The sequence below is a fragment of the Capricornis sumatraensis genome, chromosome 7, assembly GCF_032405125.1.
Source record: "Capricornis sumatraensis isolate serow.1 chromosome 7, serow.2, whole genome shotgun sequence".
In the NCBI taxonomy this organism is placed as follows: domain Eukaryota; kingdom Metazoa; phylum Chordata; class Mammalia; order Artiodactyla; family Bovidae; genus Capricornis; species Capricornis sumatraensis.
The window spans coordinates 24,534,989-24,558,203 of NC_091075.1; the positions used below are offsets into that span (position 1 = coordinate 24,534,989).

Here is a 23,215-nt window from a genome sequence, read left to right on the forward strand (position 1 = left end):
CATTTTGTGAGCCGCTGGCTTAGAAGATTATTGTTTATAACCTTTAGCCATGCTGACAGATAAAAAGTGGTATCTTGTTCTATTTTGTGTTCCTTTGATTAATTGTTATTGTTCAGTCACTCAGTCATGTCTGACTCTTTGCAACTGCATGAACTGCAGCATGCCAGGCTTCCCTGTCCTTCACCATCTCTGGGAGCTTAAACTCATGTCCATTGAGTCAGTTATACCATCCAACCATCTCATCTTCTGTCTTCTGTCATTCCCTTCTCCTGCCTTCAATCTTTCCCAGCATCATGGTCTTTTCTAATGAGTCGGCACTTTACATCAGATGCCAAAGTATTGGCACTTCAGCATCAGTCCTTCCAATTAATAGTCAGGATTGATTTCCTTTTCAGGGTTGACTGGTTTGATCTCCTTGTGGTCCAAGGGACTTTCAAGAGTCTTCTCCAACATCACAGTTTAAAAGCATATTTTTTCATATACTTTGCCCCTTGTATTTTTTATTTTTCTTTGCTAGGTCTTTTATGCATTATCTTCTAAAGGTCTTTTATGCATTGTTTATTGACCTTTAAGATATATATTCACATATACACACGTCTCTATATATGAAGTTAGCTTTTTGTGCCTTTTTATATCATTCATTTTTTAACACAAAGATACTTTCATGTGATCAGATCTACAAATCTCTTACTAGGACCTTTCTTCCAAACTATTTTTTTTCCCCTTAAAGATTTCTTTCCAAGTGAAGTTTTACATACATTTATTCTCTACTATAACCTTGAAAAGTAGATATCGGATCATTTTACAAATGAGGACACCAAGGCTTAGAAATACTGGATACAGTGCCTAACGTCACAAAGCCAGTAAGTGGCAGAGCGAGAATGAGAACACACCATTTGAATATGCCAAACTGTTGCCCTAAAGAAAGGAAAACGAATCTTCACTGAATCAGTTTTGTGGCAGGAACTCTCCAGAGCAGCACAGTATTGTAAAAAGAACATAAAATTTAATTTAACAGAGACCTTGATTCCGATCCTGGTTCTATGACTCTTGAGCTGCATAATCACCCAAAGGTCATCTATCTTCTCTAATACTTGGTTTTCCCAACTGTAATGAAGAAACTAATAACAACATCTAAAAAACTGTGGCTATTTTACGGGGAAATGGAAATGAAGCATTAGTGAACATTTGTAAAAAACATTTTATAAAATACTTTAGATTTTCAAAGTTTAACTCAAGTACATTATTGCTATAGCAATAAATGCTAATGCTAAGTTTTGAGTTAAACTTTGAAAATCTAAAGTATTTTATAAAATTCACTTGTGCCTATAGTTTCTGATGTTATTTCTTACTTTCCTCTTGGTTTTCCATTTAATCATTCGTCTTGCCATCTGTTGTATTTTATTCAAGTGCACTCACCTTTTTTAAGCCTCTGTCATCTATTTTTTTTTCATCTATTTTCAAATTCAGTCCTTCTTGATGACCTTTATAGTTATGAGGGTTTGTTTTCTGTTTAATTTTGGATGTCCTGAATACTGAATTGTTCTTCTAAGAAGAGACGTATCCACTTAGATAGACATTTAACCCCTGATGAAACTTTCATTTCTCTTAACTTTCTCCTTCCTGTCCATCCTTGAAAGTGATTTATATTTTTGAAGATTCTTAACATTGGTACATAGAGATGTATAAAGTGGCCTTAAATTTTAATGGACAACACAATCTTCTTTCCTTTTGGCTCATCTTCTTCTTCCTTTTTTTTTTTCTTTGACTGCACTATATAGCTTGTGTGATCTTACTTCCCCAATCAGGGACTGAACCAGTGCTCTTGGCAAGGAAAGTTCAGAGTCTCAGTCACTGGACCACCAGGGAATTCCCTAGCTCATCTTCTTTTATAAGTATCTTATTTCTGTGGCTTGATTCTCTTCTGTAAATAAACTTATTTTGGTTTTTAAATTATGAAAAAGCCACAAAAAAAGCTACATTGTGACTCTTCTCCCCTTTTAAAATTTCATAATATATAAGCCCATATCTGATAAAGCCCATATCCACTTAGTTCTAAAGTGTTACAGTTAAAAAGCAAAGCATGGCCTTTGCCTACAGTTTAGAAATAAAAGTAATTTGATAGGGAAAACTCTTTAGGACTTCTGCTCTCATTGGAGTTCTGAATATATGAAATATTGAAATATTTTTGAGGACTTTCCTTAAGCAATTTAGTCCTGTCAACAAAAGCCTAAGTAAAACTAAGATTAATAGAGTTAAATTTCATTCTTCACAACTAAATATCAACTAAAGTCTGAGCTTTAGCTATGATATACTCTAAGGATTAAATTCAAAAGTAAAATTTAAAGATATGTGGAATGTTGGCAACTGGACATTTTTTGACAAAACTAGAAATTGTCATTATCTGACAAGGGATCTTGGATGTCTTTTAATATAAACCTCTACTTTACAGATGAGAAAAATGAGGTGCTAAGGGCAGGTGACTTACAGTTAATGGGTGGCAGAATTTGAACCTGATTCCTTATGATATGGAAGCATAACTTTTTTTTCATGATATAGAAATAGAACTGTATACATAAATCAACTGAACCCCTCACATATGCTGTCTCGCAACATTGATAAGCTAAGAGAAATAGAATCTTCACCCTAATAAACATATCAGAAATAATAATGAAGAAAATAGAGAAGCAATGTAATCCTCTGTCAGAGTTCCATACAGATATGGAAAATGTGTAATTTTAAGGGTAAAACTGTGGACCAAAAATATAGATTCGTAATGTTGACTGAAAAAAGTCTGTTAAACGTAAATTCTTAGGTACTGTAATGGGCACTGCTAAATTGCCTTCCAAAAGAAAAAACAAAATTGTCAGTTTGCTCTCCTACCAATTAGGCTGAGTTTGCTTGCAATCTTGAATATATTACATTGTAGTTTTTTTTTTCCCCAATGTGGTTATGCCTTCCCCCAAAATATGGTATATTGTTTCAACTTGTGTTTCTCTGATTACTGAGTTTCAGTGTCATGCTTTGAGGCCATTTGTTTCTTGTATGACTACTTGTATATTTGCATTGCCCATTTTTCTACTAGGGTCTCTATCTTTTTCTTAATGATTGGGTATTTTTCCTTATCTGTTACACATGGTACAGTTATTTTCTCTTGGTTTATCACTATTTTTTTATGGTTTGCTTTGCCACAGACACTTTAGTTTTACATGGTCAGTTGTGTGAGTCTTTTCCTAGGATGTCTGAATTAAGTTTTATGAAGTTATGCTCATATCAACCAGGATCTTGTAAGGAGAGAGAAATCACATAGTAACTGGAATAGAGAAGTTTATTATTAACCATCCCAGGGATCAGTTAACAAGTGGTTCACTTGTAAGATGTAAAGAGACCCCTGAAAAATATAGGAATGTGTGCTGTTCTTATATACTCAGTTGTATATGACTCTTTGCAACCCCATGCACTGTAGCCCACCAGGCTTCTCTGTCCATGGGATTTCCCAGGCAAGAATACTGGAGTGGGTTGCCTTTTCCTTCTCCAAGGGATCTTCCAAACCCAGGGATTGAACCCACATCTCCTGTGTCTCCTGGATTGCAGGGGGACTCTTTACCTGGTGAGCCATTGGGGAATAGCAGCTATAAACTTCTAGGGTGGAAATAAACCATACTCTTCTGCCTCCCCCTCTCACCTCCCTACTCCCAACCTCAGAGCTGAGAATCCAGACCTGGTCAGAGCCTTGGTCACTGGGTGACAGAGAAATCACCATGGCACCCTGCCTATAAAACTTTACCAGAAATCTACTCTCCTAACTCAAAGGAAATCCACCCATCAGGGTACATGGAAAGGTATATTGCCCATGGGAGGTGGGGATGAAACCACCCTAGAAATAGCCTGGGGGAAGCTGCCGGCCCCATGCACTATAGGAGCCTGGTACTGGAGAAGACACCCAGGCTGCAGGAGCCTTGTACTGGAAGATCTTGGCAGGAGGAGCCACAGAAACCAGGAAGGGCACCTTCTCTTGTCATAGCTTTCAGCCTCTCTACTAACAACATTTAATATAGTTCGGTTCAGTTCAGTCGCTCAGTCATGTCTGACTCTTTGCAACCCCATGAATTGCAACACGCCAGGCCTCCCTGTCCATCACCAACTCCCGGAGTTCACTCAGACTCACATCCATCGAGTCGGTGATGCCATCCAGCCATCTCATCCTCAGTCGTCCCCTTCTCCTCCTGCCCCCAATCCCTCCCAGCATCAGTCTTTTCCAATGAGTCAACTCTTCGCATGAGGTGGCCAAAGTACTGGGGTTTCAGCTTTAGCATCATTCCTTCCAAAGAAATCCCAGGGCTGATCTCCTTCAGAACGGACGGGCTGGATCTCCTTGCAGTCCAAGGGACTCTCAAGAGTCTTCTCCAACACCACAGTTCAAAAGCATCAATTCTTCGGTGCTCAGCTTTCTTCACAGTCCAACATTCACATCCATACATGACTATTGGAAAAACCATAGCCTTGACTAGACAGACCTTTGTTGGCAAAGTAATGTCTGTGCTTTTTAATACGCTATCTGATCATAACTTTACTTCCAAAGAGTAAGTGTCTTTTAATTTCGTGGCTGCAATCACCATCTGCAGTGATTTTGGAGCCCCCCAAAATAAAGTCTGACACTGTTTCCACTGTTTCCCCATCGATTTCCCATGAAGTGATAGGACCAGATGCCATGATCTTTGTTTTCTGAATGTTGAGCTTTAAGCCAACTTTTTCACTCTCCTCTTTCACTTTCATCAAGAGGCTTTTTAGTTCCTCTTCACTTTCTGCCATAAGGGTGGTGTCATCTGCATATCTGAGGTTATTGATATTTCTCATGATGTACTCTGCATATAAGTTAAATAAACAGGGTGACAATATACAGCCTTGACATACTCCTTTTCCTATTTGGAACCAGTCTGTTGTTCCATGTCCAGTTCTAACTGTTGCTTCCTGACCTGCATATAGGTTTCTCAAGAGGCAGGTCAGGTGGTCTGGTATTCCCATCTCTCTCCGAATTTTCCACAGTTTATTGTGATCTACACAGTCAAAGGCTTTGGCATAGTCAATAAAGCAGAAATAGATGTTTTTCTGGAACTCTCTTGCTTTTTCCATGATCCAGCAGATGTTGGCAATTTGATCTCTGGTTCCTCTGCCTTTTCTAAAACCAGCTTGAACATCAGGAAGTTCACAGTTCACGTATTGCTGAAGCCTGGCTTGGAGAATTTTGAGCATTACTTTACTAGCATGTGAGATGAGTGCAACTGTGTGGTCGTTTGAGCATTCTTTGGCATTGCCTTTCTTTGGGATTGGAATGAAAACGGACCTTTTCCAGTCCTGTGGCCACTGCTGAGTTTTCCAAATTTGCTGGCATATTGAGTGCAGCACTTTCACAGCATCATCTTTCAGGATTTGAAATAGCTCCACTGGAATTCCATCACCTCCACTAGCTTTGTTCGTAGTGATGCTTTCTAAGGCCCACTTGACTTCACATTCCAGGATGTCTGGCTCTAGGTGAGTGATCACACCATCGTGATTATCTTGGTCTTTCTTGTACAGTTCTTCTGTGTATTCTTGCCACTTTTTCTTAATAGCTTCTGCTTCTGTTAGGTCCCTACCATTTCTGTCCTTTATCTAGCCCTTCTTTGCATGAAATGTTCCCTTGGTATCTCTAATTTTCTTGAAGAGATCTCTAGTCTTTCCCATTCTGTTCTTTTCCTCTATTTCTTTGCACTGATCGCTGAAGAAGGCTTTCTTATCTCTCCTTGCTATTCTTTGGAACTCTGCATTCAGATGCTTATATCTTTCCTTTTCTCCTTTGCTTTTCGCTTCTCTTCTTTTCACAGCTATTTGTAAGGCCTCCCCAGACAGCCATTTTGCTTTTTTAATATGTTACCAGCTGGCAAAGGAGAACTATTTAAAGAGCCCAGCTCCATTTTCTGTAGAGAAACAAGGAAAGGCAGATTAGGGGCCAAATAGCAATAAATTAATAACTGGTGCAGCACTTTGTTATACCTGGATTGTGCTTTTGTGCATAATTTGAGATAACTATAAACAACATGTTTTTATAAAGGTAAAATTGGAAACAAAGACCTATAAATAAAGAAATTATTGAATAAACTATGGTATTTCCATACCACAGATTACTATGCAGGAATTATGAGATGAGTATCTAGATATATGTGCAAATATTAAGCCTTTAAATCATATTTTTAAATGAAAATTAACAAAATTTTTAACTATTAAATGAAATAAGAATACAATTAATGTAATAATACTCATTATAATATATGCACATACACAGATTGTGTATTCAGAAACAGAAGTTCTAAGATTACTTTGTAAGATTCTATAATTCACTCTTATGTATAAACCAACACTAAAGTATCTCACATAATATCCTAATTGTATTAGAACTATCTTTGTGCAATTTTTTGTTGCCTTTGAACTAACTCATTTATAGATAATACAGAGGTAAAGTCTGTCGCAGGTCAAATTGACTCAAATTTAAAATTAGTAAAATTCTTAGAAATTCTGAATTCATGTAATGAAAATCCGTGTGTGTGTGTGTTTCTTTTAGACAGATGTTGAAAAAGTTATAGCAGTTGCCTGGGACATCTTTCAGCCCCTTCTCTTTGGACTGATTGGAGCAGAGGTGTCAATTGCAGCTCTCAGACCAGAAACTATAGGTAAGAATGTCAAAGTACTACTTTTGCTAAAATCAACTCCTTCTATCTATATTCAGTTGAGATATCTTTAGTAGGTATGTGTCCACTGATTCCTGTTATTGGAGTAGTTGGTTAGAAAATAATGTTTGTCAATCTAAGACAGTAAATTTTACACCTTTAATATTGTTCCTCATAAAGAAAAGTGACACTGCTGACTACCATCAGTAAAATGCAGGTCTGTTTCCCAAGGGTAAAAATGGTCATGTAGCCTTGCCCTGATCAAGAGCCAGAATCTTAAAGATAACCAGTGAGTCCTATAACATGTAATAATATGTACCCATAGAATAGAAATGTTTGTTCATTCATTCTTTTATTCATTCACACATTTGCTGTGGTGGTTATTCGCTCAGTCGTGTCTGACTCTTGTAACCCCACAGACCATAGCCTGCCAGGCTCCCCTGTCTGTGGTGTTCTCCAGGCAAGAATGCTAGAGTGGGTTGCTGTTTCCTTCTCCAGGGTATCTTCCCTACCCAGGAATCGAAGCTGAGTTTCCTGCGCTGCAGACAGATTCTTTACCAACTGAGTTACAAGGGAAGCCCACACATTTGCTAGCCATCACGTTAAAACTCTTAATTCATAGCACTTCATTTAAAAATTAATTTACGCACATATACTCATTATTTCCTCCTTTCCTTGCATTACGTTGTTTTTCCATCCATACAGGGGCTCCTGATCCTTGCCATCTCTTTCTGAATCTCATGCATAGATTCTTCCCCTGTTTTCATACATCTTCAAGTAGCCTTGTCACAGTTTCCTCTTCTGCAGAAGTTAAATGGACTTTAATCTCTCTTATCTTGAAATAATATCCTGTTCTGATTCATGCTATAGCATGGATGAAACTAGAGGGCATTATATTAAATAAAATAAGCCAATCATAAAAAGACAAATACTGTATGATTTTATTTATATGAGTCAAATTCATAGAAATGTAAAATAGAATGACAGAGAAGGCAATGGCACCCCACTCCAGTACTCTTGCCTGGAAAATCCCATGGATGGAGGAGCCTAGAAGGCTGCAGTCCATGGGGTCACTGAGGGTCAGATACGACTGAGCGACTTCACTTTCACTTTTCACTTTCATGCATTGGAGAAGGAAATGGCAACCCACTCCAGTGTTCTTGCCTGGAGAATCCCAGGGACGGGGGAGCTTGGTGGGCTGCCATCTATGGGGTCGCACAGAGTCGGGCACGACTGAAGTGACTCAGCAACAGCAGCAGCAGAGTAGAATGATGCCAGGGATCTTGGAAATGGGGAGATGGGAATTTGTTGTCTAATGGGTACAGAGTTTCAGTTTTATAAGATGAAAACATTCTGGATATTTGTTGCACAAAAATATGAATGTTTAACTTGATACTTACTAAACTGTAAGTTTTTAAATGATTAAGATGGTGATTTTTGTCAAGTATATTTTATCACAATCAAAATTTAAATAAGTACACACATATATGTATTTATAAAGGATATGTGTACATATATATATGTATACACACACACACACACACACACACACACACACACACACACACACCCTTTCTCCTTTCACTGCTCTCCTCACCTACCATTCTATCTCTTTCTTCCTCCTTTCAAACTTTTCCAAAAGGGTACCTATATTCCACTTTTCCATTTCAGTTCTCTTTCTCTTCCTCAGTGCATTAAGTTTAGCTTCTGCCCTAACACACAGCCAGCCCTGCCCTTATCAAGGTTATGTTATTAAATCCACTGAATATTTATGAGTCTTTATTTTACTTGATCTCATATCAGCATTTGATGCTATTAACCTCTTTAAAACACTTTCACATTGAAGTTTGAAACTTTGTATTTTCTAGTGCCCTTTGAGTCTTTACAGTATATATGGCTCCTATGCTTCTCACTCTTTATCACTTTCCCAAGCTCATCTGCACTCAGTGACTTTGATTCAGTTCAGTTCAGTCGCTCAGTCATGTCCGACTCTTTGCGACCCCATGAATCGCAGCACGCCAGGCCTCCCTGTCCATCACCAACTCCCGGAGTTCACTCAGAGTCACGTCCTAGAGTCAATGATGCCATCCAGCCATCTCATCCTCTGTCATCCCCTTCTCCTCCTGCCCCCAATCCCTCCCAGCATCAGAGTCTTTTCCAATGAGTCAACTCTTTACATGAGGTGGCCAAAATACTGGAATTTCAGCTTTAGCATCAGTCCTTCCAAAGAAATCCCAGGGTTGATCTCCTTCAGAATGGACTGGTTGGATCTCCTTGCAGTCCAAGGGACTCTCAAGAGTCTTCTCCAATACCACAGTTTAAAAGCATCAGTTCTTCAGCGCTCAGCCTTCTTCACAGTCCAACTCTCACATCCAAACATCACCACTGGAAAAACCATAGCCTTGACTAGACGGACCTTAGTTGGCAAAGTAATGTCTCTGCTTTTCAATATGCTGTCTAGGTTGGTCATAACTTTTCTTCCAAGGAGTAAGTGACTTTGATTATAAACTATATAATTCTGAAATCTTTATCTCTAAATCTGTATATCCAGTGGTTGATTGGACATCACCACTCGTAAGTCCCACAAAACTTTAAACTCAATATGTCTCAATCTTCCTCATCATCGTCTCCCCAAACTTCAATGTTCCCTCCTGGGAATGGTATTATCTCTTTTGTACCTTGTACTTCAGCAACAAATACCTTTGAAAATATACCAACCTGAGAGAATATCCTCCAACAAAAAGCTACAAAACTTTTCTGTTAAAAAAAAAAAAAAAACTTTATTGCAGATTTACATTAGAGCTTCCTGCAATGTCTTTCCCTTTTATAAGCTTTTTCAACTTGAAAAAATTGTTCTCAATTTTCTGTTCCTTTTTGAACTTCATTGTTTTCAACTGTAAAATGAGACTAATTACCCCACAGGTTGTAAGGATTTAATAAAGTAGTGCACTTAAAGCTGACTATGGAACCTGGCACAGAGTAAATACTCAACCAAAGTTACTTTTTAAAATATTACCCTGCTAGTTAGCAGTCACTTTAGCTGTGGCTTTCTCAGGTCCAGTAGCCTCCAGTGGCCAAGTCACAATCCCTTATTTTGCACATCAGGATAAACTTAACTTTACTAGCAAAGAATTCTAAATGCTGATTGAATATAGCTGTATGACAACCAGGGCTAATGGGTTGTCAGTATACACACCAGTATGATGAAACAGATGTAGAGTGCTGATGTCTGTTCTGATTGGTCAGTGCCCAGCCAGCTCTGTTCTGATTGGCTCATTGCATCCATAATGGTTCATAAATATTTTGAATTATCACTTCTTCATACTCTGTAAAGAATTCTCATCCACTTTGTTAAAAATATTAATGTTTTATTTTCCTATGCCCTCTTACCAGTATGTTTAAACTGTATTTACCTTATAGTATATTAATTAGTTGTTTATGTTTCTGTCTTTGATATTCATAGAAGCAGTCTATTTATATTTCTGTGTACTAGTACCTAGTCCAAATCCTGCCATGTACAGTTATTATTGTATAAATTCTTTAAAAATAAACACATGAAAGAAAGTGTTGTTCTTGCTTAAAGCATAAAATAACCTTCAAATCTCCTTTTAAAAATTTAAATATGTTTAATTTCTGTTTTTATTTTAGGGGAATACTCTGGTTTCTTTTCAGGTCAAACAACTCTTTTGCATTTTACTAAAAAACCAAGGGAAAATACCTTCTTTTAAACAAGTGGTCTGATTGGTCCTTAATATTGATGTTTTAATAAATTATACCTTGCCATTTTGTCTTTTTAATTTTTTGAATGTTTTTAGGCTTCTGTTGAAAGACTTTTGAATCAGTAATTATGAGATTCAGGGGTTTTTTTCCCCTCAGTATTTCATTATGTCTGAAAACTGAGTATTTCTTACAGGTCTTTGTGTTGCCACCCTGGGCATTGCAGTATTAATACGAATTTCAGTCACATATCTGATGGTGTGTTTTGCTGGTTTTAATATTAAGGAAAAGATATTTATTTCTTTTGCATGGCTTCCAAAGGCCACAGTCCAGGTAATAATGGATTTTAATTCCTATTTCTATATGATATCTTGAAATTTTTAATAAGAGAGCTTGTTCAAATTTGGTGAAAATAAGTATATGAAGTTTGATTTATGATAAGATTTTATACTGATTTACTCTTTAAAAGTTTTATTCTTGGTATATTGATTCATAAGTATGACAGCTCATTTAAATTTCTTTAGATCACCAGAGTACAACTAAAAATCCAATAAATCCCTATACTACTAGACCATACATAGCAGGAAGGAAGAGTTTGAAATTTTATCACTCAGAGCTCTCTAAATAACCCAGAGATAGTTATTAACTTTCTTCATTTCAATAAATAGCATAGCCCATCTTAGTATTGAAATGTATGTAACTATGTGATTGATGATCAGTTATGCTTGACTACCATCTTTATATATAATGGAGAAAGATTTATTGAGAAATAACTCAGAAAATGCTTTATTTCCTCGATTATTAGTTGATATTTAAAATTGTCAAACCAGCTGAACCTCCTGACAAACAATCATATGACCCAAAATTTGTGCACGCCAGTGAACAAGGCACTAACCAATAGGTGCTTGGAAGGATTTGCCAGGTATTTGGTAGCATACCTGTAATTGCTAATTAAATTAGAACTGTACAGATCATCGTTTGTTGCAAATGTAACATATCGCTGATGGTATTTTATATTCTCCAACTAATTACAAGAAATGAGACTTGTTTCATCCTTGATTATTTTGTGATTATTTAAGTGTATAAATTTCTTGTTTCATGAAACGAAAATCAGATGTTAATTTAGGAAGCTTGAGAGATGTGTATGCTGGTCTGGAACAATATGCCAGATTTTGTGTGGCTTCAGAGAAGTTTTTCTTTCCATCATACATTCATAGGAGTCTGAGACATAAACATGGTGACTAAGAATGCTATAAGGTTAATATAGTACAGTACATAGAGTAGTTTCTCCCTCAGTCTCCTGCCTCCACACTGTCTCTGGTAACTTTAGCAGGTAAAATAGCAAAAATAATCACTCTAGTTGCTTTGGTATGAAAGATTTGTTTCTAAAGTTAAAACTTGAAGGATGGCACTTTCCCGCTATGAAAACAAGTTTTAAACTAAGGAGAAATTATCTAGGTTGTCTTGAATAACGCATGTTCTCAAAGCAATTATTGTATAGAATTTCCCTTTTTCTTCTTTTGCCACTGCACAAGAAACAAGACTTTCTTATATATTTTTTCCATATTAGTGTTCTTAAACTATTTTTGTCTATGACCCATAAGAAGTATACTTTAAATGACATCTTAGAAAACATACGAACCCCCTAAACATACACACACGTACACATTTACACATACAACAGAGAACTGAAAGGGAAATGTATATTGTAATGTGCACAGTTCTTGCTGAGCATTCATGAAATGTTGAGTTAGTTCTGGCACAAGGTGGTATACCATAGCAAAGAGCCCTCAAACGTAGGGACTAAATGAGATAGACTTTTTATATCTTTCTAACCAGTGGTCAAGAATGACCATTCCAGAGCTGGCAAGGTAACTGCTGTTCTTATGCCTTTCATCCATGAGTTCAGCTTTCACCATTTCCATCCAATGGCAAGGGGGAAATAGTAAGGTCCATTTCTTTTCAGGGAACAATTAAAAGAAGCATTTATCACTTTCGCTCACCTCTCAATGGCCAAAACTTAGATATATAGCTACAACTATTTGCAAAGAAGACTGAAAAAAGAAAAAGTCTCTATTTGAACAGCAATGTGACCAGCTAAAACCCAGCCACTTCTATTATAGAAGGGTAAAGGGGCATTCAGATATCATGGGCAATTAGTAGTCTCTGCCACTGTGTCTCATCCACACTGATATTTTCTCTTTTGTTGTGCTGTCCTGGAGATCAACATTGTGTTCTGTGAAATAAGGGGATAACCAGGTTGATTAATATATATTTCCCTTGTGGCACTGATAATATTGCATTTTGTCTCTAAAAGATTTTTCATAATACCTCCCAGTAGATAAATTTAAAAAAAAAACATTTCACCAACTCCTAAGGCAAAAAATTCATCATATTCCTAATAAGATTAACTTCAAGTTTCAAAGGTGCCTACCACTTTCAAGTTTCTTGATGTTTAACATTTAGTTTAGGCTCTGAAGCAATATTCTTACATTTTTTCATTTAGAACTTCACTATCTTCCAATAAATATCACTGCATTTTTTCATCTTATTCTTTCTTAATTCCAAATTCCTAAAGATCAAAGAATGAGATGACCAGTAACTTTCATCTTTATTCAGGAGGAATTTAGTATAATCTTGTTATAGTTAATTAATATCCTAAGTCTGTATTTGCCTGGTGTTTTGAAATATATCTGCCTGATATTTTTGTAAGTTTGGCTTATGCAAATAGGTACATATGAATCATCATTCTTTCCCTTGGCAAGGGCAGGGAGAGCTTTCAGATCATTAAAATCAACTGCAGTACATTTTGAAACAGGACTAAGAGAACTTTCATAATTGAGCAAAAGAATAAGACATTTGTTTTTGCAAATGATAACACAATTCACCTTTTTTCTATGTGCTTGTCTTATAATGCTTCCAACTTTACCTTTAAACTTTCATAGGCTGCAATAGGATCTGTGGCTTTGGACACAGCAAGATCACATGGAGAGAAACAGTTAGAAGGATATGGAATGGATGTGTTGACAGTGGCATTTTTGTCCATCCTCATCACAGCCCCAGTTGGAAGCCTACTTATTGGTTTGCTCGGCCCCAGACTTCTCCAGAAAGCTGAACAAAATAAAGATGAAGGAGATCAAGGAGAGACTTCTATACAAGTTTAGAGGTGAAAAGACTGAATGCTGAATACAGCCCTCAGAAGGCTGCTGTCAGTACCTGCTTTTGTCAACTAGCAGAGACTAGTTTTATCTGGATGGATATTGACATATTTAGTGTTTAAGTGTAAATTAACAGAACCAGAGTGTGGCTATTTTTTTTTTTAAACAGCATTTTTAGCTATTACCGGGATGGTGGTAATGTTCTACATCTCCAACCTGCTCCCTTCCTTAATTTTTTTTCTTCAAATAACTATTCATCATTATCTATTAGTTTGTATAGGGACATGTATACTTGGGGCTTCCCTGGTGGCTCAGCGGTAAAGAATCTGCCTACAATACAGTAGATATAGAAATCACAGATTCGATCCTTGGGTCAGGAAGATCCCTTGGAGAAGGGCATGGCAACCTACTCCAGTATTCTTCCCTGGGAAATCCCCTGGACAGAAGAGCCTGGCAAATTACGGCACACGTATACTCTAGTGTACTACCACAATTCAATTTCAGTGTCTGTTTTGCTAGCCAACAGCTTGCTCTGGCTTAGTGTTACCATCACAATTTCATAATTCATGGTCACCTAACCTCTCATGCCTTGAATTGTTTTGGGCCCTTTTTTCTTTTTGTTTTTAAATACTATAACACAATCCTTCATCCATTTCTACCTTCCCTCTTAATCTGCCTCTTTTCCATTTCTCTCTCTCTTACCTGTCTTTCTATGAAGTAGTATATCTGATTGTTCCCACCAAAAATTTTTAAAAGTACACAAAATATTTTAATTGGTTCTTTCTCTTGCACCTGTCCACGTGCCAAAGACTAAATCCTATCCCCCTAGTTAGCTTCACAGAGCCCCCCATTTCAGTGGCTCATCTGAGTTTCCTTCTACCCAAGCAGTGCCCTGACCCACCCCTTTGTTTTTTTGTGACCCACATTTTCAGGCTCTTCCTGTTCTTTAGGTCAGGAGATAGCTAATTTTTAAATCTGTCTCAGCCTCATGAATGCCATATTAATCAGGGTAACGTAAGCTGCTGTAATGAAGAAATGAAAAATTAAATTAATAGAAAAATGTATTTTCCACTTACAAAACCAGCTGACAGGGTTACTCTGCTCATGAGGTTTATTCAGAGACCCATGTCCTTCCATCCTGAGCTCTGCTTTGCCCTAGCTTAGGACAAAAGTCCCCTTTCTAGTATTCAGGAAGAAGAAGAAAAAAGAAGCCCAAGACAAGCAGTTTATTTTTAAGGAAGTGATGCGGCAGCAGACACATCTCTCCTTGCACATTCTGTTGGTGACAATCACACCCACCCAGCTGAAAAGTATTATCTCTCGCTAAGCATTCACATTCCCAGGAGATGGAAAGACCAGATTTGAGAGCCAGAAGTACTATCGTGTTGGGTGTTATCATCACCTAGTAGCATATTCTTGCAGGTTAACAAGGACTATCTAAAGATGTAACTTTAACCAAAAGAATGACTTCCATGGCAGGAATTTCAGGAATTGTGACATGCCAGTAGAGAAGATAAGAAAGTCTTATCTGCAAAAGTCTCATTTTATCCCACTTAATCAACTGACCATTTCTGCTTTTTTGTATCACTTGTAAAGTTCCTCTACTCTAGGTCAGCTCCTGCCTAGTTGTTAGAATAATCATGTTTAGATACTGTTGTTATTAGACTACCTAAGGTTCTGATTTAATAAAGACAAACATATGAACAATTGGTAAAAAGGGCTATAAGTGCTCTGAAATAAGTGAGTATAGGGTACATTCACCCTTCATTTAGTTATTAGACTAAGATGTCATGAAATAACCTTGTTATCAGACTACTCTTCCAACCCTTCCCACCATGACTTCCAAGCTGTTCGAAACCAACTTAATTTTTATTAATCTAGCATAACAGGAAGCCAGAGAGTTTTCATTTTTATGTCAGCCTGACTCTGGTTCCTCTATGGGACTCTGTTCCGTTAGTGTTTATGTTCTCAACATGGACCAGACTCATTTATACCAAGGTTCAGAGAGGTGGACTTCCTTGGCCTGATATGCCTTGGTTGTAGCACCATAAACTTAGTGCTCCTCTGGTCCTCTACTTTCACAGGCTCTGAAACGAGAGTCACCCAACAAACATGATGTGACCCAGGCACATCATAAAGACTAATGTTCTTACCATCTTAGATCTTACCATCTCAGATCATCTTAAGGATCTGACAGTCTGATTGAGGACAGAGACCATTAAACAAGAGACTGCAAAACAGTGTGATAAGTGCCAGATGCAGAATGTACAGGGGTGCCAGGGAGCTCACAGCAGGAGTAACCCATAAGTCAGGGGGGAGGTGCACTTTAGGCTCAGCCTCCAGAGAAAGTACAACCTCGGCTAGGATGTGGGGATGATTAGGACTTAGCAAAAGGCATGGGAGACCCAAGGGTGCTGCAGTTAGTGCTGGTTCCCATTGTTCACCAGTAACTCTTCTCCATGTAACATAACAGGCTTTGAATACTTCCTAATACAAAATACAGTTCGTATAAGTAAATAAGAATGTTGTTGTAAATATTCAAGGCCCCAGGAAAGAATTAGAAATGGAAATTCAGAGTGTAGAAATAGTTGAAAATCCCCTAGAAATAGTTGAAAAGTGACTGCCAATATGCCACTTTCAGAGCATGTGGTGACTTGTTGCCTACCTCTCCACAACCAAATCTCTGTGGCTCTCTGTCCAGTGGGCTTCCCTGGTGGCTCAGTGAAGAATCTGCCTACAATGCAGGAGACCCAGGTTCCATCCCTGGGTCAGGAAGATTCCCTGGAACAGGAAATGGCAACCCACTCCAGTATTCTTGCCTGGAGAATCCCCATGGATAAAGGGGCCTGGCAGGCTACAGTCCATACAGTCACAAAGAGTTGGACAGGACTGAATGACTAACACTTTTACTTTCTCTGTGAGGTGTTGGTCTCTGCAGGACTCACTGTGAAGTCTCAGGTTTGTTTTGTCACCACAAAGTAAACCACAGCTCTTTTCTTGGTTGATAAACTCAGAGTTAACTTGATACAGGCTGTTGACTCAAGCCAATCAAACTTACCCCACCCCACCACAGATGGAAACCATTGCTCTAACCTCTGGGTGACTGAAAGAAAGGTGTATCATATACATACTTCTATCAGAGTACTTGTAGTCCTTTTTTCAGTTTTTGGATTTGTTGCCTATTAAATTAACCCCTGAGGGGTGGGAGCCTTATCTTGGTCATCTTTGAATCCTCAGCAGTTTTTACAGGGCATGGAGCAGGGTGAGCATTTAATAAGTTGTTATGAACAGAATCAGTGAGGAGATTCTCTTTCAGTATCAGAAACCTACCTGCCACATGACAGTTTAGATTTTAGTCCACTTAGTGCATCTAAGCTGCTCAGGCTACTACGACAAAATACCATAGTCTGAGTGATGTAAACAACCAATATTTATCTTCTCACAGTTCTGAGGCTGGAAGTCAAATGTGAGAGTTGCCAGCAATGACCAGGCTCTGATGAGAGCTCTCTTCCTAGGGTACTAATAGCCTCCTTCTCGTTGGGTTCTCACAGGGTGGTGGGAGGAGGGGGATTGTGAGGGGATGGGAATGGAGGGGAATATGCAAGCCCTCTGTTGTCTCCTCTAATAAAGTCACTAATCCCACCATGAAGGCTCTAGCCTCATGACCTCATCTAATATAATTACCTCTCAGATTCTCCATGTCCAAACAGCATCACATTGAGGGGTTATGGCTTCAGCTTATGAATTTAGTTGGGAAACAGAATTCAGTACACATCAAGGGCTGCATACTTCCAAGGACAGCGCCAAACAAACACTGTAAATTTGCGCTCTTCAACACCCTTTTTTTCCTAAGGTGGGTGCTGTCAACCTCTCCTCTGAAAAGTGTTTGTTTCTCTTTAGGCAGACTGATTAGATTTCTGCTTTTTAAGTTATTTTCACCTTCCTGTGTTTTCCTTTCTAGTATTAACTCCATATAACATGGACTGGACTTGAGTGTTCTCAAAATGTCCTCAGTCATATGTTTGCAAATGATCTCGCCCATTACATTCTTTAAAAATAGTATTGATTATTTTTGTCTGATTACAAAATAATACATTTTTACCGAAGAAGATCTAGAACCCAGAAAAACACAAAAAAGAAAAATGAAACTACTGTTAAGGCAAACATCCATATTAGTTTGATTCTTTTAAATTTTACTTTTGCAGTCTGGGGGATGTCTTATTTTCAGAATGATACCTCATCCACTGAATTCATTGAGTAAAAGGCAATATAAATATATTTGACTTCTGTGAACATATATAGATTGAAGATTTTTTGTTGTATATAATGAATGCTAAGCCTTCCAAAAATTACTTATTCACCCTGTATACTCAAATATTAATTTTTCAATGAATAAAACAGATAAATCTCTGCCTTTAGGGAGTTTATGTTCTAAAATCCATTCATTCATTCACTCAAAATATACTTGTAACTTGCCTACTGTGTGACAGTTTTGCTAGATCCTGGGGAACACAGTGATGAAGAATATATTCAAGATGGAACTTGAATTCTAGTGGGAGACTGACTCTAATACTTGCCTTCAGAAAGCTTTCAAGGAACTAAGATGTGCACAAATAGCTGTAATCCAAATGAATGATTCAAAACTGTTCTCAGTGAGGAAAACTTCTTAAACATGATATGTGAACTGGATCTAGAAGAGTGGACATGATTTGGATTGATGAGTTGATATTAGGGAATAAGGCAAAGAAAGGAACAGCTAGGTAGAGGGCTGGTATATTAGTGAAGTTCGAAAACAGTAAAGCTGGGGGTACAATAAATGACTGACACTTAAGGTTGATAAAGAGAAGTAGTGAGAAGTAAGACTGGGAAAGAAAGTTGGCACTTAAATCATACCAAGCTGGTCATTGGCCAAATTTCTGTTTTTATTGAAGTGCTTTCAGAAGTACAGAACTACTTATATAAAAGATATTTTTGAAACTACTTTCATATCAAACTTAGGGAATACTGCTATCATGATTAAGGTTCTCTTTGTTCCTCAAAAGTTTTTCTGTTTTGTTTTTTGTTTTGCTTTTAATTACATTGTTGCAAATATAACCAATTTATTTTTAACTTATCCTTGATTTTTTTTTTAATTACCAAAAAGGCTTCAGATGTTTCTTTAGGTGTTTTTAAGTGATTATTATTAAATTTTTATTATATTGTCTTTAAGTAAATGAAGGACATTATTTTTGAAACGTTTCAGAATATTATATTTCTGTATGAATAATTTATGTAGTTTTGTGTAACAGATGGGAACTGCTTCCTGCCATTTTGGGAACAAGTGATAACACATGTTTTAGTTTACTAAAATTAAATACAGCCTGAATCCTCTGACCTAGTGAGAATTCCCAAACTCTATTTGTTGACATGCCTCCTGTTTTCCCTTCAGTAAACCCTAAAGCACTTGAACTCCAGCAGTCCATGGCATCTGAGGCTTACAGCAGTGTCTTGGAGGCAAGCAGGCTCCTCTCAAAGGTCCTTCTTCCCAGCTTTACCATTTGTTCTTCATCCCAGTAACCTTGGGAATCTCCTTGCTTTTTTCCTTTCCTACCATGAGACCAAAGGATTTCCTTAACCCTATAATCACAAAAGACCTTGTCTACTCTTATAAAACAAGGAAGAAAATGACTTCAGTCCTTATTTTCTTACTTTCGGAAAACAGAAAATGAACTACCTATACCATGCTGAAGGTAGTAAGGGGTTACAATAAAATAATTTCTTAGTCATCCAAGAAAGAGTTGTGATTTGAATAAAATCTTAAATGATAAATAAGAAAAGGGGTAAAGGAACACTCCCCATAGACCGAAGGACTTAAGAAAAAACATGGAGGCAAAAAGGAATTTGTGTGTATGTGCAGGAGAAAAAGTGGTTTGGAGTATCAAAGAGGGGGGAAAAAAATAGGAAAGGTGAGTTTGTCTTTCTAAGAAATTTGGACTTTCTGTAATTTGTCTTTGTCTATGTTGTAGGAAGCTTGGGGACTCCAGAGAGGGAACTTTAAGACCACCTTTGGCACTGAGAACCCAAACTTTCTGGGCCCATCTTCAAGAGCAGTTCTGGCTCTTTCCTCCGCTGCCGCTAAGGTGCTCGGTTCTTCAGAGGAAGCTAAGGCTGTTTTGGGGTGAGGCCCTCACTTCATTCGGCGACTAGCGCCGCGCCTGGCAGCCCCCACCGCTTGTATCTACTCTGCCCTCATTCTGCACGACGATGGAGTGACGGTCACGGAGGATAAGATCAGTGCCCTCATTAAAGCAGACGGTGTAAATGTTGAGCCTTTCTGGCCAGGTTTGTTTGCAAAGGCTTTGGTCAATGTCAACATCGGGAGCCTCATCTGCAATGTGGGGGCTGGTGGACCTGCCCCGGAGGCCGGTGCTGCACCTGCAGGAGGTCCTGCCCCATCCACCGCTGCTGCCCCAGCTGAGAAGAAAGTAGAAGCAAAGGAAGAAGAATCTGAAGAGTCTGATGATGACATGGGCTTTGGTCTTTTTGACTAAACCTCTTTATTAACACATTCAATAAAAAACTAAGATGTTTAAAAAAAAAAAGCAGTTCTGCTTCTATTTCATATGAAGGTTTCCACATAAGATTTCATGGGGCGGGGCGGGGCGGGGCGGGGAGACAAAGCAAAGGTTTTACACTGATAATAGGATATTGAATGTTTACTTTGTATTAAGTTCTGTTCCAGACACTTGCCACTTATCAATTTATTCTCACACCACCACCACATCCTTTACAGAGAAGAAAACCCCAAAACTCAGGGAGATTATATATTTGCCTGTGGTCCCAAAGCTACAAAGTGGCAGTGCTGAACTTTGAGCGCAGTCCTAACCCCAGAAACTGCTCCTTTTAAGGCTGTACTAGACGTAAAGGGAAACACCGGCTAAAGTTTTGACAAGGTACTTCCGGCACGTGCATCCCCTGGCGTTGTTTTTTGGCTTATCGGCCCTCTGAGGTCTACTCCATCTCCGGACTTTTACAACACAATAAGTCAATACTCTGAAGAGACATGGAACGGGCAGAATAAACTGAAAACACACCAGGCGGTGCCAGAGGACCCCAGAAACCTCCGGCTCCGAAGGATGGGGCGACCATGACGCCAATTAAACGCGTCAACTCAGCCCGCAGTCGGCAGCCCCGCCCCCTCGCGTTAGCCCCGCCCATATTCTGGCGACCTGCAGCGTTTGCCTCAGGGCTGCGCGTGGGCCCAGCGGCGGTTGCTGTGCTCCCGCGTCGCTCCCTGGGCAGCGGGAGCTGCTGTAGGGATTGTAGGTACAGCCCATTTGTCTTTACTCTCCCTTTCGGCACTAGTCCCTCGTTTCTCGCGGTCTTTCCCCTCCAGTGGCGCCCAGGAACGCCTTCCCGCCCCCTTCGCTCTAAGGAGCGTACGTCTGCTCCTTTGCCGGGCTCTGGGAAAACAGCCACAGATGTTTGTTTCTTCTCTCGTCTCTCTGACTCGTTTCTTTGATCCCTCACCCCACGTGTCTCTCTTTATTCTCTCCGTTCCTCTTCCATTTCTTTCTCTCATTTTACAGAGTACTCGCAGATAAGAAAGAAGAGGTTTGTCAGTCAAGACTGACAGAAAAATTAATTTTATTAAGCGCAGACTCGTACAGATGGTGAATATCTGCAAATGAACGTTCGCAAGCTCCTGTGATTGGAACTGTGCTCCAGGATTGGTTGCTGATACTGGAAGGCTCACCTCCCTCCTCCCGCGCCCCTCACCACGCCTGTTTCTTGTCGGCTTTGATCGCCGTGGACAAGCCCTTCAGATCAGTGCTTTTGAAGGATTGAGGGCTGTTGTTGCACAGGTACCATGTGTCAGGCGTATCGTGTAGGAAGGAGTCCTTGTGAGAGGCCTGCGCCTGGTCCCCGACGCCTCTGTGTGTGTGTGTCTTGTAGTCTATAAAAGATCAGATGGGATGATGGAGAGGAAAGATTAGCTTGGGTCGCACCGAGAGAGATCAGACCCCACTAAATAATTTTCCATAAGAATAAATAGTATTGTTGTTTGTGCAACAGAAGTATGGGAAATTAACACGTTACTCTCACATGTAAAGAATTCAAGCCCCAGACGTTTTGGTCACTGTGCTTATGAAATCGATATTCATATTTACTACCTTCTGTGAGTACTAGAATTTATACCGCTGGTTTTGTCAGTTGACTCTTGTTTTAACTCCTGCCCAATACCAGACAAAAGGACAGAGGCGGGTGCAGTAATAGCAATATATAAAGTAACATTTTTATTGCACTTCCCATCTTGTACATTATTTTCATACTCATCCTGTTTATACAACCTGTGAGATAAATTTGGTTAACAAAGCTCCATTTTACTGAAGAGGGAACTAAACACTGAGATTAGGCAGTCCCTGGAACATAGGCTCCCCTGGAGGCTCAGATGGTAAAGAATCTGCGTACAATGTGGGAGACCTGGGTTCGATCCCTGGATTGAAAAGCTCACCTGGAGTAGGGCACTGCAACCCACTTCAGTATTCTTTCTTGGAAAATCCCATGAAGAGAGGAGCCTGGTGGGCTACAGTCCATGGGGTCACAAAGAGTTGGACACCACTGAGCAACTAAGCACAACACACTGGCACATAGTACGGTATACAGTAAACACATTCAGTAAATACTTTTTTTAATTTTTATTTTTACTTTATTTTTCTTTACAATACTGTATTGGTTTTGCCATACATTGATATGAATCAGCCACGGGTGTACATGAGTTCCCAATCCTGAACCCCCTTCCCACCTCCCACCCCATATCATCTCTCTGGATCAACCCCGTGCACCAGCCCCAAGCATCCTGTATCCTGTATCGAACATAGACTGGCGATTCATTTCTTACATGATAGTATACATGTTTCAATGCCATTCTCCCAAATCATCCCACCCTCTCCCTCTCCCACAGAGTCCAAAAGTCCGTTCTAAACATCTGTGTCTCTTTTGCTGTCTCGCATACAGGGTTATCATTATCATCTTTCTAAATTCCATATATATGTGTTAGTATACTGTATTGGTGTTTTTCTTTCTGGCTTACTTCACTCTGTATAATAGGCTCCAGTTTCATCCACCTCATTAGAACTGATTCAAATGTATTCTTTTTAATGGCTGAGTAATACTCCATTGTGTATATGTACCACAGCTTTGTTTTCCATTCATCTGCTGATGGACATCTAGGCTGTTTTCATGTCCTATTATAAACAGTGCTGCAATGAACACTGGGGTACACGTGTCTCTTTCAGTTCTGGTTTCCTCGATGTGTATGCCCAGCAGTGGGATTGCTGGGTCATAAGGCAGTTCTATTTGCAATTTTTTAAGGAATCTCCACACTGTTTTCCATAGTGGCTGTACTAGTTTGCATTCCCACCAACAGTGTAGGAGGGTTCCCTTTTCTCCACACCCTCTCCAGCATTTATTGCTTGTAGACTTTTGGATCGAAGCCATTCTGACTGGTGTGAAATGGTACCTCATTGTGGTTTTGATTTGTATTTCTCTGATAATGAGTGATGTTGAGCATCTTCTCATGTGTTTGTTAGCCATCTGTATGTCTTCTTTGGAGAAATGTCTATTTAGTTCATTGGCCCATTTTTTGATTGGGTC

At 38.9% G+C, this 23,215-nt stretch overlaps 1 protein-coding gene across 1 annotated transcript in view; it reads left to right on the forward strand.

Annotated features, from left to right (window-relative positions):
- Window positions 1-19,844, forward strand: part of SLC9B2 (solute carrier family 9 member B2) — a 49,265-nt gene extending 29,421 nt beyond the window's left edge. Inside the window, exons 9-12 of the mRNA XM_068975144.1 lie at window positions 6,599-6,707; window positions 10,618-10,754; window positions 13,367-13,587; window positions 19,585-19,844. Coding sequence (XP_068831245.1) covers window positions 6,599-6,707; window positions 10,618-10,754; window positions 13,367-13,585 — 465 coding nt within the window. The 3' untranslated portion in view covers window positions 13,586-13,587; window positions 19,585-19,844. The remainder of the gene's footprint in view (window positions 1-6,598; window positions 6,708-10,617; window positions 10,755-13,366; window positions 13,588-19,584) is intronic.
- The last annotated feature ends 3,371 nt before the right edge of the window (window positions 19,845-23,215 follow it).